The 19,819-nt window shown below is 40.6% G+C and overlaps 1 protein-coding gene across 4 annotated transcripts; it reads left to right on the plus strand.

Moving 5' to 3' along the window:
• Positions 1-4,542: 4,542 nt before the first annotated feature.
• Positions 4,543-19,757, plus strand: tcerg1 (transcription elongation regulator 1). Of its 4 annotated transcripts, none has more exons than XM_022738740.1 (21): positions 4,543-4,616; positions 6,194-6,425; positions 7,714-7,866; positions 8,365-8,656; positions 8,752-8,994; positions 11,089-11,148; positions 12,221-12,421; positions 13,159-13,265; positions 14,146-14,234; positions 14,325-14,500; positions 14,776-14,857; positions 15,052-15,187; positions 15,346-15,435; positions 15,559-15,677; positions 16,024-16,174; positions 16,377-16,541; positions 16,897-17,079; positions 17,492-17,671; positions 17,895-17,978; positions 18,502-18,602; positions 18,999-19,757. In XM_022738740.1, exons 1-21 carry the CDS (start codon positions 4,570-4,572, stop codon positions 19,198-19,200), a joined length of 3,093 nt encoding a protein of 1,030 aa, XP_022594461.1. In that variant the 5' UTR covers positions 4,543-4,569; the 3' UTR covers positions 19,201-19,757. The 4 variants fall into 4 exon arrangements, with proteins under 4 accessions (XP_022594461.1, XP_022594462.1, XP_022594459.1 ...); XM_022738741.1 differs by having other exon boundaries at positions 14,325-14,485; XM_022738738.1 differs by lacking the exon at positions 11,089-11,148 and having other exon boundaries at positions 4,585-4,616.
• Positions 19,758-19,819: the final 62 nt, after the last annotated feature.

The following is a 19,819-nucleotide window of genomic DNA, read 5'->3' on the forward strand; positions in this document are numbered from 1 at the left end:
ACGTTGTTAACGTTCGAAAAGGTTCTTTGTTGCCATAGCAACTAGCGGTTTTCACTTTATCACTATCCAGATGAAACAACAGTTTACATTATACCCCAACCCAGATTTACAACTTCAGTCGTGACAATGAATAAGAAAACCCAAAAAAGAAAACGAGAAACGGCTCAACAAGACAAACACAGTCCTTCTACCAGAAAGCCCGGCGAGGACCCCGCGAAGTCTCAGCTCAGCCACATCGGAGAAGGAGATAAAGCTCAGCAGCTGAACGGGACCAAGACAAATTCTAAGTCCTCATTTGGAGCAAGAAATGCAATTGGACACGAAAAGCTGCCACCCATGTCGACCTTTTTAAACAAACTACCCCTTAACCCAGGCGTGTCAGCGGAGGACAGTTGCTGTGGTGATGGCGCGGTCAACTCAGAAACGGTCCGTTCAGGGACCCAGGTCCGGGCGGTGAAGTTGCCTCCATCCGGTGAACACGTTGTCACCGAGAGGCTGGATGTGCCACAAGCTGCCGCTGCAGGTAGACAACTCCTGAACCCAGACAATATCGCCGCAACATCATCCAGCCTCAGTGCAGCCACCTGCTTTACCATCCCGCCAAAAGAGGAAGGTACAGTATGCCTGTAGGGTCTGTGTAGGATCTGTCAGCAATAGGAAAATAAACATAAAATGTTACATAGAATATTCTTAGAAAATCACAATATTGACATACTTGGTCAAAATCATACTGTAAGTATAAGTAAAAATTTTACAATAATATTTTCACATTCTTGAAACTTTGAAATTTTAATTCACCTTTTTGAAGTAAAAATAAGAGATACTTCGTCTGACATTTAATTTGAGATCTAAGGACAGAAGATGCTGTATTCTAAAATACAAATGACATGAGAATTTAGTCAAACTTTGGTTTAACTCAAAATTATGAGATAGTAACAAAGTTTTACTTTCTGGATTTTGACTTTTAAAAAAATCTAAACTTTGACTTAGTATTTCATAACTGCTTTAATAATTGAATTACTTTTCAAATTAATCAGACACTACATACCCACTCAGGCGGCACAGTCAATTATGCACTTTATGGTTTTTTCTAATTTTTCACATTCTATCACAGTATGGGTTCAAGCATCACCATCTACAGTCAGACCCCTCACATCCTTACACAATCAGGCATTAAAAGTAATGGACAAAAAGCCTGTGCGTTGGCATCTCTATCACATAATGAGAAGATAAAATCTACCTAGTTTTGACAGCTTTTATCATCTTTGCTTTCTCAGATTAGTTTATAAATGTATCAACACTTAAGCCCCAGAGTCTCTTTCCAGGTGTATTCAAAGGCAAGACCCTAACAGAGCAACAAGGAACGTGGTGAATGGCAACTGCAAACTATCACATTGTATATCTGGATTTATTTGGACAATCAGCTTTTCTCCATATAGAGCAGTCAACTTTGTAACACATTACCAACTGAAATCAAATTAATTTCAGATATAAATTATTTTACAGCGAAGGTTATGTTCTGGTTTAAAGCAAATTGTATGACATTGTCATTTTTTTTGTCTGTTTCCTTTGTTTTGTTTTTACTGTTGTTTTTGTTGTTGTCTCTTTTTTTAGACTGTACATCACAATCAATGCATTTCAGTATAGTAATTTATTCTACTACCATATCTGTTGTGTATTGTGGTTTTATGATCATGAAAACTGACTATTTTAATTACACTGTGGGCTACAGGTAAAGACCAACTAGGGAAAAGAGTTGAAAAATAGCAATAGCTATAAACTCTCTGTGCAACACATCAGTTCTATGCTCTGTATTGGAGCAATGTTAAATTGTCCCTATTAAATAAATAAATAAACTTTTTAAAAAATGTAAAACTTAGTAGTTTTGGATATTTTGGAAAAAGGGTTCCAATGATCTGGGAGGGAAGTATCTAGCTAACAGCATTTTTTATGTGAGCTTCAATTCACATATACAGAGCTCCAAAATAGGCAAATCATCTGTGCCCCAAATTTTTCAATGGGTGTTTTGTTTTTTTTTTCTCATCTATTTGTGCTCTCTCAAGGAATCTTTATCTAAATGATCGATAATGTACTCCTTATTCTGAATGTTTTTTTCTTTACAAATTAACGAATCAGTCCCGAAATGTCTCCTTCAGATCTGTGGCAGATGCAGTCTGTCCAAGACAAGAATGGACGTATTAAACGGCCAATGAATGCCTTTATGGTGTGGTCTCATATCCATCGATGTGTCTTACGCAAAGCCTACCCCGGAGTCAGCATGATAGACGCCAGTGTTCAACTGGGCATTGAGTGGTCCAAGCTGAGCGCAGAACAGAAGAGGCCCTACTTTGAAGTGGCTGACAAACTGAAAAACATGCACAAGCAGCAATTCCCTGGTATGAAAGGCTTCAGCTGTTAGTGACTAGAGGATAATGAGCATTTACTGCAAGGTTACTGCAGAGTCTTGTCTGCAGATATACCTTAATTTGAATTTTAGTCTGATCTGTTCTATGAATGATAAACTTTTGGTTTTCACTAACTCTGGCTCTCTGCTTTGTTGTGTCATGCCAGATTATGAGTTTCGCCCCCAGAAGAAGAGAGGCAGAGAGTGTTTGTCCTCAGGGTGGGAAACAGGACAGGGAGAAGGACAGCACCCTGGGATTCCCTCTTTTGTCTCACAGGCCATACCTCCAGTTGTACCTCCAGCCATTCCTCCAGCTCAGTCCAACATACTGGGTCTTACCATGTACCCATATCCCACCCTGATGGGCTACAGACTGGGCTACCATCCTTGCCCATCTTTTTGTCCATATCATGCAATGGGCCTGTACCCCAATGTCCAGATCCATGATTCAAGGTTAAGCTTCTTCAGTGTTACATGATACTTTAAATGGCGTAAAGTTTCACAGAATTCACGGTTCAGTGACATTTGCTTTGATGCATTCAGTGGAGCATTTTATAATTTACTTGCTGTGAGCTAATATCAGGTTTTCCCACAGTCACCCAAATGCCAACAGCTCCTCGGAGGAACTGAGGAATTACCACAACAATCACCTGCCAAGGGATGACACCGCTGTGGCTGCAGAGCATCAGCGACCTGATCTTAGTCATGAAGTCCTCTTTGAATCTAGCACAACATCTGAGAGCCTGGCCCAGCCTGACATTGTCACCAGCATCAAAGTCGAGTGTAAATGCGAGGATGATGTTGACGTTGTTGGACTGCTTTAAGAGACTTTCAGCACACACACACAGTAGACACACTTCTGATTTAAAAAAAATAATTATTATTTTACCTGATTGTCAGCTGTAATTATATTCAGACCTTATACATGTGCATAGTTTCATCCTTCCACGATGACCTGAGAGGCCAAGAGGGTTCATATGATAAAAGACAGTCAGTTCCAAACAACTGTGAGATCTGCAAACGAGCAGCAGTACTTTAACACGCTATTCTGTGACACACTGGAAGCCAGCACAGTGACCTGGGCACACATTTATCAAACTACTTAAAGTCAGATTTCTGTGTGGTAAGAGTAATTATAGCAAGAAGAGAAGATTGAAGATTGACATTGATTTTATTTGCACTCACTGTCGAAGTATATTCATTGTCTGCACTTATTATAGTGGTATTAAATTCTCCTCAATATATGACTGATGTCTACTAACAGCAGAATGACTTGCAGCATAATTCTGTTTCCATTTTAGACGATTTTCTATGATTTCATCCTTATTTATATACTGTATTTATACATAATAAATATATTGGATTGTTGTTAATTTCCCATGTCAATTATTCCTTGAGATTTAAAGATTTTACACAAAATTAACTTTTCTTTCCAGCAGAAAGCCTTCACCAATTAAAATACATTTGTCATATAAGAGTGACATGACAGTAATGTTACAAAGCTTGGTAACACACTATGTACCTTGTGCTTAGAGTGTGTGGAGAAATGAAAAATCACCTGAATGAATTCTTTTAGTCCTATTTGGACTGGGGTAGTGGTGCAGTTCAGTGTGTTGTGGCAGAAATAAGTATTACAACAACAAATATTGATCATGACAATTATTTTATTTTATTTTTTTTACACATGCCAAAACTTTTTTTCCACACCATTTTTTACAGATGAAAATAACAACTTAAATAACGTTGAAAAAAAAAAGTTTTTTCTCTACTGGAAAAAAAATCACCAGTTTTCACAGATATATATCATTTACAGAATAAGGAACTTTAAAAAGATTACCCTGGCAGATTTTTTTCACCTGTTCTTAAGTCATAAACACAGGGAAGAAAATAATTTAATTTAGAAAATGGAAAACCAGAATTTTGTCTCATTTGCTTCTCAGGGCTTCCGTACCCTGCACACTGCCTGAACACAAAAGACATCATGAAAACTTGGACCCAAGCGGACTAATGAACGCTCAGCTTAACCTCCGTGAAAAAAAATCACTATCCAATCAGAGCTCACACAGCTCCGACTGCGCTATGATTGACGCCAAGATCTAGCCAATACAAAACGGAGAAATTATGAAGGGGTGTTTCCAGGAAGAGAGTGGTTACATTTTCCTGTAATGGCGGACCAGACAGAGAGCGAGACTATCGGGTTCAGCGACAACAGGTCAGATAAAAGCACATAAAGCACTAAATTGAGTATCGGCTCATTGGGATATTAAGCACAAGCTGAGATTTTATACATAATTGTTTTTGGTTGAGAGGTTGTGGTAAACATTGGTTTTACTTGTGAATGTAGCCACGCTAGCTAACTAGCTTGTAGCTAACTAGCCTGTGTTGCCAAGCGGCTCGCCTCTGCTCTCCGCTCGTGGCACGCGGTAAACACCGGCAGCCAGGTCAAACACCGACATATATTTTCCTCTTACACTGGGATGCTTGACTCGCCGGACTCTGGAGTTTGTGATCAGACATAGCTCTATGTCTTAAACGTTTGTTCTGTGTATAAATGTTAATGCATAATAGCCCGCTCTAGCTAAGCTATGCTACATTCATTAGTAAGCAGGGGCGCATAACTTCACGCCCGTTCAGTGTTTTGAATGAACCGACTTTCTGTTAGTGCGTTTAGATGCACAGATGGAGTGTTTGATTTTTGTTTTGGATTTAGGTACATGTCCTTACACGTCCAACAGGATACCACCATTAAGAATTCGGCATTTTAACATATGGAATAATAAACCAGAAAGCTAAACATCGTACGACCGCATGATTGCATCTTTTAAGAACATATTTATGCAGCTCATATACAGTACTGTGCAAACGTTTTAGACAATTTAGATGTTTAAATTATTATCCATCACGCAGTACCATCAGGGAAGTGTCAGATCAGTCCCAAATTAATTTTGCGGCATGACAACGACCCCAAACACAGGACCTCGGACGTAAAGAACTATCTTCAGCCACAAGAAGAACAGGGAGTCCTGCACCGGAGGGTCTTGCCCTGTCTTGTGGTTACAACAAATATTGATTTGATTTGTTTTTTTTCAGTTTACTGTACTTTGTATTATTTGATTGATAAATTAGTTATTCATGGCGTTATTTTTGAAAGCATCCACAATTTACTGTTAGTGCCGTAACACTTGCACAGTACTGTACATTAATCAGTAGAACCATATAATTACAAAACCATAAATGCTAAATAGTTTCACACAGTGATAAAGAAAGTTTTGTAATAATCTCACAAGTCATATCCTATTATAGACTGCATAACAGCCATCTGCCTTCAGTACAGTCTGTCCGTATTATTATTATTATTATTAAGAACCAAATAATATTATTTTGCATCACCTGCAATGTACATATTGTGAAGGAAAATTTTGGTGCTTTAACTAACACTACAGAGCAATTACTAATATGATTTCTTCCAGAATTACTTGAGAATTGCAGCTGAAAGAGAAGCCTCCAGTGTCATATTATCATGCATCGTGATGTTATGACCAACAACTTGACAATTTTAAATTTGCCACACCTAAGTTACACTCGGGAAAACAATATGCATTTAATATGATACGTGTCTATCCTTTTCTTTTCTTGCTCAACCTTACCTGTAGTTACAGTTACTTTGAAACATTAGAATTATTTGTAGTTTTGTGGAGTGGTTTGATAGCAAGGTAGCATGTTTTGTTAATGCTACTTAGTAATCGGCCATTGAACACACTGTAACTCAGTATTATCTTGTTGTGCTAGAATGGCGCAGCAGGCAGTGCGGTTCCGTGGCCCTGCCCCTGCACCTGCGCCTTCCCAGACCCCAGTGTTACGAGGCCCTCCACCACTCCTTCGGCCACCGCCACCTCCTTTTGGGATGATGAGGGGACCCCCGCCACGACCCCCATTTGCACGTCCACCCTTTGATCCCAACATGCCGCCCATCCCACCACCAGGAGGCATGCCACCACCCATTGGTCCTCCCCACTTACAGGTGACTATTTCCCATCCTTACATATACATGTTTTTCTTTGTGGAATTGAAGGGCTGAACAATTTTAACTTTCCCAGTAGTGGTGTTGTGCTCAGCTGTCTTATTAGTGACTTCACATAGTGCATGTTGACTGAAAGCTTATCCTTAAAGCGAAAAGAAAATCATATAAGACAATGGAGACTGACTTGGAGGAGAGCTTTCCTCCATCAGCAGATCAATTGAACTTGCTAGAATAATAATTAATTATATATCATTCTGTTTTGAGCTTCACTCTGAGTGACAGTTGGATGATTTGACTATCACCATGAGGCAGAACCTTGCAGTGCATTTTCTACTGCAGTTGCCGTCCCTTAATATCTCTGGGTGTTTTAGGCCAATTCTGCTAATTAGTGAGCAGGACTGCTTTATGGCAACGTCACAATTTTACTGTCATGGAGCGCCTTGTTTAGCTAGTGTTTATTTGCTGTATTAGCCAAAATCACACATTCTCATCTGGTTTTTGTTTTCAATAGGTAGTTATAAAATGTATTGTTGTATTGTACATTATAAAATGTACAATATAACAACACATGTTGATGAGCATGATAAAATTTAGCACACCATAGCATACCTCCATCTATAGTCCTCTTGACACATTGACCTGGGTCAAAGTTGTGGTGATGGTCTATATGAATGGGTCAATGTACGTCATCAGGCGGCACGCCTTCAAAACCTTCTCTTGACCAGGGTTTTTCGCATTGGTTAGAGGCTGCTGTGTTGGTGAATTTGCATTTCTATCAAGGAATGGGAAATTAATTTAAGTGTGTGTGTGAGTGAGAGAGTGAGTGAATCAAGTCCAAAGAAAAGGATAAGTCCTTCAGCAGGGATGATCCCCAGTTTGTTTTTGAATTCACATCAGTCAGTGGTGCAGCCATTTGGCGACAGTCTGCAAAGAAAATTAACCACAAAGTAAGCTTCAGTCCTTGCATGAATAACGGCGGCAATGCAGCAGCAAATAACACTGTTTTTATTATATCTTTGCCTTCCACTATCTTCTTCATTGATTCTTATACACAGTGTGATTCTATTTTGAATGATACAGTTGATGCACAGACCTCCTAAGTTGAATTCATAGTGTTTAATAACAAAGGCTGCTGGCTAAATAGTAGACTTCTTATCTGACTGGCCACTTTTCTGTATCCAATTAAGTCACATTTTGTTGGAGGAAGGAGGACTCTGATGTGGTAATTTACATTCCTAGCCCGACTCCTTACAGTTTGAAAAGTAAATGCTGGTTCTCTCTTTTGCAGAGACCTCCATTCCTTCCCCCTCCCATCGGTAACCTGCCACCTCCTCCAGGGATGCTGTTTCCTCCTGGGATGCCTCCTGTTCCTACATCTGGAGCCCCTGCTCTCAACCCTGCAGAGGAGATCTGGGTAGAGAACAAGACGCCAGAGGGAAAGGTAAGCTGGAAGTCATGTAAACAGGTAGCATGGTTGCTACAGTGGTTTATGCAGTCTGGAAAAGGTTGGAGAATTAATTAATGATTTCCCAAAAGTATAGCTCTGAAGTCCTGGTTTAGATAACATCAGTATTACACAGGGTTGTCTGATGCAGAATTTTTGGTCCAACATTGAAATATTGAGCTGAGATTGGATTTACACTGCTGATCTAATGGCGCTAATTGTTTGGTTGCACTTTCTCTTTTGAGAAACGCTGTCTCATCATACGCACACACTCACACACAAAACCTGAATAAGAAAAATCTCATGGAAAATTATCTAATTAATATCTTTATCTTTGGACTGTAAATTGTGCTGGTGTTTGAAAATGAGTAAAATTAACTGTGAAATCATTACAGAGATACAGTTTGATGCCGACCTTTACATTCCATTAACATTCTTATTGTGTGTCAGCAAGTTACAAGTATTCTGTTATTCTGTTATCCTCTTATTCTAAAGGCTTATTACTACAACGCCAGGACCAGAGAGTCATCGTGGAGTAAACCAGATGGTGTGAAGATCATCCAGCAGTCAGAACTCAACCCTCTTCTTGTAGCAGGGGCTGGGGCTGCGGGTACAGGTGCAAGTGTGGGGGTGACTGCAGCTGCCAGCTCCAGTAGCGTCAATACTACAGCCAGCACAGCGGGAGCAGTAGCCTCACCTACTCAGGCCCTGTCCACAACCTCCTCCCGCACACTCACCTCCAGTCCTGACTCGACCGCCTCCCCATCCCCTTCTGTGACCATTGCAGGTATGTACACAGTCTAACATCAAGCATACACACATGCAAAAGCAAAAAAAAAAAATAATAAATAAATCTTTTTTTTGTCTTTTTATCTCCAAAAGCCACTGTTGTAGCAGACCTACCCCCTGTTGCCACAGTGACTTCAACTGTTGCTGTGTCTCCAGTCACTGTGGTAACTGTTTCCACGGTGCCATCACCTGTTACGGCGGTGCAGACTGTGCCACTGCTGCCTGCAGCCCTGCCTCACAGTGTGGCACAGCCCACCGCAGCCATACCTGCCTTCCCCCCTGTCATGGTGCCACCTTTCAGGGTGCCCTTGCCGGGCATGCACATTCCTCTACCAGGTAAGAAAAGCAAACTGAGAGCAAGAAACTAACAGGCCACAATATGTAGCTGCAATCACTATGCTTCTAACCAGTTGTTTATAGATAGATTATAAGAGGACCTCTGAGCTGATTTTACATTCATAGCCTGGTAATTGATATTGCAGGGTTTCCACTGGAAAGAACAAGGGTTTACACAATACAACATATTAAATCCAGAAAAATAGTCCTACAGTAAATATGTCAGTGAGTTATAGTGCAGATTTATTGGTTGTCATCAGTACTGAGATGCTCAGGCTTTTATTTTTTCTGGATTGGAATTAGCTAAAATAAAGAAGATCAAATGGCAATCCATACATTACTATACTGTACTGAGTTTTGTGCTTTGCTGCTCTCCCTTATGACAGTGCAGCATGTTATTTGTATAGGCAATTAAAAATTAGTATGCGAGTTGGCAAAATAGACAGAAATGCTGAAGTTCAAACGCTTTCTTTGTCACTAGCAAAGAGCAGCAGTGTACAGAACATTCAGACATCTTATTTTTAGTTTGCGTTACCCGTCACCTTCACCACTTAAAGTGATGAACGTTGCTAGTGGCAGGTTATATTAACTGCAACTGATTAACATTAGATCTGTGAGTAACTGAATAATAGAACAAAATAAAACTTGTTTGGTACCTGAACTTAGACAAAGATCATTTGTGAGGGAAGAAACTCCACTTCACTGTTGTGAGTGGCCTGCATTTCCATAGTTTCAGCAACTTCAACAGAGTGCTACGTCTTCTCTGTAGCTGACGGCATCAGTTAATCTTACATTCATATCAGATAATTTAAGATCATCAGTTTAATGGTTTTGAACCAAGACCTTTGGCATTTGTATTAAATAGCTTGTGAAAAATAAAATGTGCAGAATTTCGTAGGCTACACCTGTTATTTCAGTGTGCCACATACATATTTATTCAGCATTGCACACCTGCTGTTGATATGTTAATAAAAGTATTGGATCTGACTTGGTATCACCAGATACACTATATTAAAGGGCTCAGCTCAAGACCAAAAGACTGGGACATCATCCCCAGTAGAAAAAACAATGTTGCTTGTAAGTTAACCAGTTAAGAGTTCTCAATTACTCTGATGCTAAAAGGTTCTTAAGCTATGTAAATGTTTGTGGCAACTGGCATTTAGTTTATAGTCCCTGTGCAAACTCTGATTCAGCATTATGGGTGCATTTATGATAGAAACAGTAACTGAGGGTAGCTAGTGGACTCCAGTTCTAGTTGTCATTGGAACACCACAGGAGTGCAGGATTATTTTGACGCTAACGCATAGATTACACATGTAAATGTCACAAATGTCTCTAGATGACTTTCAACAACATTATCTCCTGGTAATGGATAAGTCTGTTTAGTTCAGTCAACACAGATTTCACGGGTAACATTTTGTTCAATGGTCACACAAGTGTTCAGTGCAGTGTCTTAAATTTAAATGTAGGCTAATGTAAATGCTCCTGTTAGTCCATCGTCTTTTCTGTTGCTTTTCTCTCCTCCTCTGTTATGTCTTCTTTGATTCCCTCTTGTTTTTCTCTGTCCTTCATTTTGACATTTTAAGGAAAAAGTTAATTTTGGTAATTTCTTCCGTTTATTATGTTCTTTGTGGACGAATCGTCTGGCACAATCAGAATTACGATCAGAGTGGGTAGGTTGATTAGTGATGTTGTTTATTTAGCGGGTAGGTATCAGACTGAGAGCTTCCTGACTGACTTTGAGATTTGTAGTGTTCCAACCTTGTGCATTCGCTCTTTAAGGTCTTTTTTACATTTTTTTTTACATTTTCCTTTCTTTACTTTATATCACAATGTAGACATAATGGCCTCCAAATAAATCTTAGTGCAGATTGTAAACCCAATGTACACTGTACATTCAAAATACATTACAAGCACATAAACTTCAGCAGAGACTCAGTAACTGTTGGAACATATAAGTGATGCACAATCCAAAATTTGGGTGTGTGTTTGTCTGAGTGGGGCCACACACACAAACTCTTACACACCATGGTAGCTGATGTCTAGTGTCCTGCTGTGTTCAACCACATGCTTGCTTGTCCATTGTTCTTTCAGGTGTAGCAATGATGCAGATAGTAGGTGCACCCTGTGTAAAGGCAGGCCCCAGCGCCAACGGTAAACACCCAGCCGCTCGCCTCTCAGACCTACAGTAGATGGCATGGTAGTGAATGATGTTTACATGAGTCATATGGTGTATATATGGGAACCCTCAAACAGTGGCACGGTGGTGAATGCTGTGAACATGATCCATTCGGTGTACAGTGGTAAAATTTCTTCCATTTCAAAAAACAGAAGCAGAATATGCAGCTTGATTGTGATTATACTTACAGACTCCACATGATCAGTTTACTCTGGATTAAATATGCCATAAAACATTTCATCACCAGCATATTTTTACGATGTTGTACTGGACAATGTGCTAAAGCCTAGTTTCCAGCATTTCCTTGTTTTAAAACAACCTGGAAATAAAAATATTCAGCCCTCACTAACTTATGAAAGCACGTTGTTAGAGCGTTGTCCTGAGGAACTGGTAGGCAATTGTTTTGCTCTATTTACTGTGACTTGAAAATCAGCAGTTAAATTGTTCGGCCAAGTCACTGATTGTAAGGATCAGTCATTTTCTTAGGTTTGTGGTTGACTGCAAACAAGCTGAGACAGAGGCCATGTTTGTAAGGACAGTCCCATTAACGCCAGCTGCTGCTGTCTAGTAGTGTTTCAGTAGTGTAACAGTTAGGACTACATTTTGTGGTTGTCCTCTTTTGTGGCATGGTTGTGTGTGAATGTGTGTGTGTGTGGTCACTGCTTTGTTTGTTTGTGTATGTGGTCTGTGTTTGTTGTCTGCAAGTTATGTTTAGATTGCAGAAGATTCTTCCACAAAATGATAATATTTTTTTATTCACTCACTCATCTATTAATTTACTTCTGATGACCAGACAAATACTTGCAGGGAAAGGCCATTTTTAAGTTGCAGTGAATCAGTCTCATTCTGGCTGTGGAGCTCACTCTCTTACCTCTGGTTCTCCTCATACATGTTGTTGATTACAAATGGTCAACCTGGAATATGACATTTCGCAAAATTATGTATGAACTAATGCTTTAGTCCACTGCAACTGCTATTAGTGGCTCACACAGAAAGGTGACTGTCAGCCAATCATGGTTTGTCTCGTTCCTCTCTGACTAATGACAGGTATGCTTCCTGGTATGGGCCCGCCTTTAGTTTCCATGATGCATCCCCAGCTGGCTCTCTCAGCAGCTCCTGCCTCCATGGCCGGATCATTGCAGCTCCCTGAGTGGTCAGAGTACAAAACAGCTGATGGGAAAACATACTACTACAACAACCGAACACTGGAGTCCACCTGGGAGAAACCACAGGCTCTGGTGGAGAAAGGTAGGTACTGCTGACGAGTGCACACACACGCACAGGCTTTGTCAGGCCTGGTGTGGTGAAATGGTCATCTGTGATCCACTACGCTTAAAGTGTTTTGTTTGTTTTTTTTAATCAAAACTGTCTGTTATACTAATGACTGCAAGGCTTGGTTCCAGTATCACTTATCTCAAAAGCTGTACCCACTCACTGCTCCTCAACAACACTGTCATTTGTCAGACACACACAAGAACCCTGGATCCATGCTCACAAAATGTCATAGTGGCCAATTCATACCACCTTCCACATCTGCATATCCTTGAGGGTCCACTCAGGCCCCTATGTGGACTTATATGTGCAGCCCAAAATTTGTGTCCACATGGACTGTACGCATTGCAAGTATCCAAACTACATGCTCCAGATAACGCCACAGACCCTCAATTGCAGTATGAATGGAACTGCATGCACGTCCTTAGACCGGAGAGAAGGTTGCAGCTGTCCACGGACTCAGAAAGAATGTCTGTGCCTTTAGTCTAAAAGTGGCTGTAAGTCTCTGAGAAGTAAGAGGCAGTCCAGTCACTAAGACCTGCTCACAGGCATTAATGGGCTGCAAGTAATGTGCTTCATTGCATTAGTGTTCTGTAATTCTGTATTAGTAGATGCATCATCCCTACTATCTTTCCATTACACTTCTGACCTATGGTTGGTGTTATCATGAAGTCAGTATTAAATTGCATTCTGTTTTTCTCCTCCGTCTTCAGAAAAAGAAGCAGAAAAGGCCAAGGAGCGTCTGGCCCAGGAAGAAGCTGAGGCAATGGAGATGGAGGATGAGGAGAACAAAACAGAAAACACTAATAATGAGAAGGAGGTGTGTGAAGAGTAGAATATCTGACTTAACAACAAAAAAAAAAACATGTGTTGTCTGTCCTGTCGGTTTTATTTTTATGACCATAATTGAGTAAAGTATAATCAAAGCATGTTGTAAAATATATATATTTATAATAGACCAGAATGTAACAAATAAATACATCAAATATATAAAACTAGGGGTTTTTAAAACCTTGAGAGTTGCAGGAGGGAGAGATGTGAGGCAAAGATGCACTGTGATGTTTGTGTTCTAAAAACAACAGAAAGTTAGTTGTTGTGGTTTGTCAGCACACACAGTTTATGGAGATACTTGAGGTACTTTTAAGTGGCTGATTGTTGTAATTTGTGCCAAAAAATTGTACTTGGAGTCAGATCTAAACACACAGAGATGATACACACATTTTTAGATTCAGCACTTTCCAGGGAAATCTATCAGTTATCTTAAATGTCCATAAATCTTCTTAGAATTCAAAGAAAAAGACACTTCCTCTAAACTTGCCTGAGAATTATCACATTTTTAAGTTTTCCCCAGTATCAAAGTAATTTAGTCATAGTTGTCTATACACCCATGGGTACACGACACAGCAAACTGGAATTGCTAACAGTTAATTCGACATATTTTTAATGTTTTCTACAGCATGACTTACTGAATCTATATCAGCATTGTGTTTATATCCCCAAAGTGTTATGGGAAGTGAATTTCCATTAATATCTTTTCATCTTTATTAGACTTTACTTTTTTTTTTTTGGGACATTTTGACACTACATAGTATATATTACTAAGAAAAGAAGAAAAGAATATAGATGATAACATACACTGTAGTTTAACAGTTGAATGTAATGGTAATGTTGAGAACCAATTTCTCTTTCTCTCTGTCAAGGAGCCTAAAGAAGAAGAGATGACAGAGGAGGAAAAAGCAGCTCAGAAAGCCAGGCCTATAGCCACCAACCCTATCCCTGGCACACCATGGTACGCACACCACACACCAGAACACATTATGTCTCGCCACTATAATGCAATACATTTAATGCATCCTTTTTTTTCTCTTTTCCGCCTTAGGTGTGTGGTATGGACGGGTGATGATCGTGTGTTCTTCTACAACCCGACAACGCGGCTGTCCATGTGGGACCGACCTGAGGAGCTGGTTGGTCGAGCCGATGTTGACAAGCACATCCAGGAGCCGCCGCACAAGAGAGGCCTGGAAGACGGCAAGAAGACAGGTGTGGACAAATGGAGTCAGTAACTATGACATTGAACACAGTTGTTGTTTTTTGTGGTTGTTGGGTGGCATTGATCATGTGAAGCAGTTACCTGTTCTGTGGCACTAAACCAATGGCCAGAGAAACCCAGGTGCACTACTGGTTTTTAAACAGTGCAGGGCATTTTTCTGGTTTTGTAGTCAAGAGCACAGACTGTGGATGTAAACAAAATCATTAGTGCTGCTGTCACTTCTAAACACTGTGTGCTACAGTATCTGAAGTATTCATTTTATGTCTGTGTTCCTACACAGGAATCAATAAGGAGGAATCGGAGTTAGCCATTGCTACTGAAGAGAATCCGGATGAGGAGCCAACCAAAGCCAAAAAGAGGAAGTAAGTATCCAATCAGTTAACACTATAGTACTATAAAACTTTAAGGAGTTAATTTGTTTCTCCAAGAAAATACTGCCAATCTTCGTTAACCCTCTTCTTGTCTCATCCTTCCTTTTTTTTCTATCTCATCTCTCTGTTCTTGCTGATAATTCTCTCACTGCCTGTCGTGACCATTTGTGTCTTCACCCTCACAGGAAGGAGGATGTGAAGGAGGCAGACTCTGAGAAGGAAGCAGCAATGGAGGCAGAACTCAGAGCCGCCAGAGAACGAGCTATAGTGCCGCTGGAGGCCAGGATGACACAGTTCAGAGAAATGCTCCTGGAGAGAGGGGTAACACAAATTTTATGCTGATAAATTATGAAATCTTACATCGGTGTTCCGTTAGTTTGTTAATGGACGTAAACAGTTTATATTAGACTTGTGTGGTATATGGTTACAGCCTACTGTAGTTGTCTGTCTAATGCCAGCATTGTCTCTTTTACATGTAGGTGTCTGCATTCTCAACTTGGGACAAAGAGCTTCATAAGATTGTGTTTGACCCACGTTACCTTCTCCTCAACCCAAAAGAAAGAAAACAGGTTCAGTTTCTCATCCTGTCTTATGTGTTTCTCTCTCCTCCCTCACTATTACTCATTCTCCCTTTCTCATAGTATTGTCATAACCATGAAAAGGTCATAGTTTTGTGATTATGTCCACTTCAGGTGTTTGATCAGTATGTGAAGACGCGAGCGGAGGAGGAGAGGAAGGAGAAGAAGAACAAGCTGATGCAGGCCAAAGACGAATTCAGGAGGATGATGGAGGATGCCAAGCTCACACCCAGGTAAAGGGACAGGGACAGACCAATATCATTGGCGTGAAACTGCTGATATTCAATTTTGTGTGCTGATATTTAGTCAGATGTGAATAACTACAAAGAGAAGAAATTCTCATTACAACATTATTCTTCCGCCTGATTAGGTTTTCCTTTTTTGTTTTCTTTATAAGCACAAGTGAAAGAATACAACATTTTATTGAAGAGTTAGTTTATGATCCTCTTCACAGTGTAATATCATATAATATATAATATCATAATATATTATTAGTATTTAACATAATAATTGATTTTATATTTCTTTCCCATTGTGCCGAAGACATCGTTTCCTGAGATGTTTGTAACTGTTTTGCAGAACAACGTTTAGTGAATTTGCAGTGAAGCACGGCCGAGACCCGCGATTTAAGACCATAGAGAAGATGAAGGACAGAGAGGCTATCTTCATGGAATACATCACTGCGATGAGGAAGAGAGAGAAAGAGGACTCCAAGTCCAGAGGAGAGAAGGTATCACTCAGACACAAAAATCAATGTACAGCATCTCTCTTCAGAATGGGAATGTGGTTATTTTTTATTTTAACTTTAAAGAGGTTGACGGAGCAGATGAAAGATGTTATGATGGAGAGAAGTGAAAGGTCAAGGATTCCTGCTCTCCTGCAGACCATGGTTTTTGGACAGATACCTAATTCATGTCTATGTTTGGTCCCAGGTGAAGCAAGACTTCTTTGATCTACTAACCGAGCAGCATATAGAAGGAGGCCAGCGGTGGAGCAAAGTTAAAGAGAGGATGGAGACTGACCCACGATACAAGTCTGTGGACAGCTCTGCACTCAGAGAAGAACTTTTTAAACAGTACATGGAAAAACAAGCCAAGGTAGGAGCATCCCTCTGTGTATGTCTGACAGATGGAAAGAATCACTTGAATCAGATGGGAGAGATGGTGAAATAGAGCCAACAGGGTGGTTTTAATTTTTATGTGCTTGTGATATCTGAACTGCATGAGAGCAGCTGTAGAGTTACTGTTCAGTTGATCACATCATCTTGTTGTGCTCTCTTCCTTGGCTTTGGTTTATTGGGATCACCACCACCAGCTGTTCATCTCTGCATAACTGCAGTGGATGGAAACAGGCCTTTTTTTGCCAATTTTCTGGAGAATTGGATGGAAACTCGGCTATTGTTGACCTCAGGTGACTGATGAACTGAAAGACCATGTGTGTCATCTCCCACAGAGCGTGGACATTGAGAAGGAGCGAGAGTTGGAGCGACAGGCTCGTATCGAGGCCAGTCTCAGAGAGAGGGAGCGCGAGGTGCAGAAGGCCCGATCAGAACAGACCAAAGAGATCGACCGTGAAAGGGAGCAGCATAAGAGGGAGGAAGCCATCCAGCATTTCAAAGCTCTCATGTCTGACATGGTGAGATGCTCTGCAGATTTTTGTTTTCCATTGAAATGTTATGTGATAACACAAATGGTATGATATGGTATTTGAATTTTCATTAAATCCTAGTCTATTTGTGTCATCACCAGTTTGTAAGACAAATGGGGAAGTGACAACTGATTTTAATCATTAGGACAAAGCATAGTTTAATCTCCATTCAGAGTCCATGCACAAACACGTCAGATTTTACAGATATGATTTGACTGCAGTCATTGGAGCACTTTCTAAACATTTGAATATGTTGACAGAAATACAATTTTACCTATTGCCTCTCAACTAAAACCATTATAGTTTGACTTTTTTGCCAGAAACTTTGATCCCATGGAGCATTAAATGGTATTTACATTTCCTCTGCATTTAAATAGTTTTTTGTTCATTCATTTCTCAGGTGCGTTCTTCAGATGCAACGTGGTCAGACACACGTCGTAACCTGCGGAAGGACCATCGCTGGGAGTCGGCGTCGCTGCTGGAGAGAGAGGAGAAGGAGAAGCTGTTTAATGAACACGTCGAAGCTCTGGCCAAGAAGAAGAAGGAACATTTCAGGCAGCTACTGGATGAGACCAGCATGGTGAGAAGTAAAAACATGAAGTGAGAAAGGTGCTAAAAGCAGTGTCAACAGCTGGGAAAGTTGCCAGTCATCTGTAATAAGCAATTAATTTAGTCTTATGTGTGCACACATCAGCAGCTATAACCAGAGAGGCCAGAAGCAAAATTATGCTAAATGTTGTCTGTTTGTGTTTATTCAATTTGATAACTGATTATTTATTAACAGATTGTGGTTTGTGTCGTAGATCACTCTGACAACCACGTGGAAGGAGGTGAAGAAGGTCATCAAGGAGGATCCTCGCTGTATTAAGTTCTCCTCCAGTGACAGAGTAAGGTCTTTAATGGAGAACCTTCCCCCTGTGTTATTTAGATTTACAATTATAAATGATAAAAGATTAGTCCCTTTCTAGCAATAATTTGTAGGTGTTTTGTAACATAAGTTATGGGTTAAAAAATACTGCTAGGTTAGTCAAAATGACAGCAGCCCTCAATCTTTCCTTGTTATAGTTAAATCGGTTTCCAGTTCAGTCCAGTCACTGCTCTCTTTCAATACCTCAACTGAAGCATAAATAACCATGATCTAAACGACATCTGTACACTGTTCCACATTTGTGGCAGAAGCTGATAGGCAGGTTCAACAAAACATTGGAGGATATGAAAATGCAGTGTGGATCAAGTAGATTACACTATTGTTCCACAGAAATGTTTTCCATCAGCCCAAAGACAGAGTGTGTGCAGGTCTTAAAACTCTGAGGTGCCGTAAACAGTGAAATTAGTTATAATTTTCTTTCTTTCTTTCCACGTCCATGTTATCTGAGTTTTGGTGTGTGATGTGTTCATCTGTCTGTGTAGAAGAGACAACGCGAGTTTGAAGACTACATCAAAGACAAGTACATCACAGCCAAAGCTGACTTCAGAACCTTGCTAAAGGAGACAAAGTTCATCACCTACAGGTCTGTACACTCAGTCACATATTACATATGCATAATCAAAACTTTGATTAGTGTCACTAACAGCATTTAAAAATAATATTCTGTTGCATTTACTGTGTATTTAATATGAATAACCTGATGTGATTGCAGCCCAGAAATATTAGATTGTACATTTCACAAATTTCACATACAAATGTAAATGTGAAATTTGTTCTTTAGTTAATTTTTTGGCCTTAGTAACTTGGAAGATTCTTAGAAAGTCAGACAGAAGAAAACGGTACCAAATGAAGACATGAACCAAAATCTGAACAGCAGCTTGTTCTTAAATCTCCCCCTGAATGCTTGGTGCACAGGGGATACAGTTTATAGTATCACCATCCTGCCTTCTGCCAATCTCACATCCGCACTTCCCCCCAGGTCGAGAAAGCTGATCCAGGAGTCAGAGCAGCATCTGAAGGATGTGGAGAAGATCCTTCAGAATGACAAGCGGTACCTTGTTCTGGAGTGTGTCCCAGAGGAGCGAAGGAAGCTCATCATGTTCTACATTGAAGACCTAGACCGCCGCGGCCCACCTCCTCCCCCTACTGCCTCTGAGCCCACACGACGCTCTACCAAGTGACCAATCACATCACCTTCTCGGCCGGTGCCCTACTCCTCCTTGCCCTCCCTTTGGCCAGAGCATGACCTCCCCCAACACCCCATGAACCCCGCCCTCCAGGCCCACGGTTGGCCTCGCAGTGTTATTACTGGGGGTGATGTTGCTTAGAGATGTACCATAGAGATGAACGGTTAAGGTCTCTGTGTTATGTCGCCTCTTAGCCCTGAAATAGCCCTGCATTTAAGGCAACAGCAGGGAACAGAGGTTACCTGATCTCAAGGTGACCCTTGACCCCTCACCTCTGACTGACCACATTAGAGGGAGAGAGGGATAGTGATGAGGCTGCTGCCCGAGCAGCCACAGAGGTGTAAGATAGCTGATGTAAATGAAGTTGAGTGTGTGTGGGAGTGCGTCTGTGTGTGTCTGGGAGTGTGTGTGCATGTGTCTGAGGCGTCCTTAAGCCTTACAGCTCCACTGTGCCAGTCATTGTTTCAGCGGCTCAGTGTGAATGTTAGTTTCTGCTCAGTGGTTTACTCCGATGTCGCAGCAGTTTCTCTGTTGAATGAAATAAAGGCAACTTCCACTGTTTTTCAATATGTCTTCCTGTGGGTTTCTTTTCTAAAGCTATTCTATACCATTA

The sequence above is a fragment of the Seriola dumerili genome, unplaced genomic scaffold, assembly GCF_002260705.1.
Source record: "Seriola dumerili isolate Sdu_G_001 unplaced genomic scaffold, Sdu_1.0 BDQW01000040.1, whole genome shotgun sequence".
In the NCBI taxonomy this organism is placed as follows: domain Eukaryota; kingdom Metazoa; phylum Chordata; class Actinopteri; order Carangiformes; family Carangidae; genus Seriola; species Seriola dumerili.

What these genes read in the sequence shown, in the direction of transcription:
- tcerg1 (XM_022738740.1), top strand. Translation starts at nt 4,570, where the DNA reads ATGGCGGACCAGACAGAGAGCGAGACTATCGGGTTCAGCGACAACAG. An exon ending in CCCTTCTGTGACCATTGCAG is followed by an intron (nt 8,657 to 8,751) that starts GTATGTACACAG and finishes TATCTCCAAAAG; the next exon opens with CCACTGTTGTAGCAGACCTA. An exon ending in ACAAAGTTCATCACCTACAG is followed by an intron (nt 18,603 to 18,998) that starts GTCTGTACACTC and finishes ACTTCCCCCCAG; the next exon opens with GTCGAGAAAGCTGATCCAGG.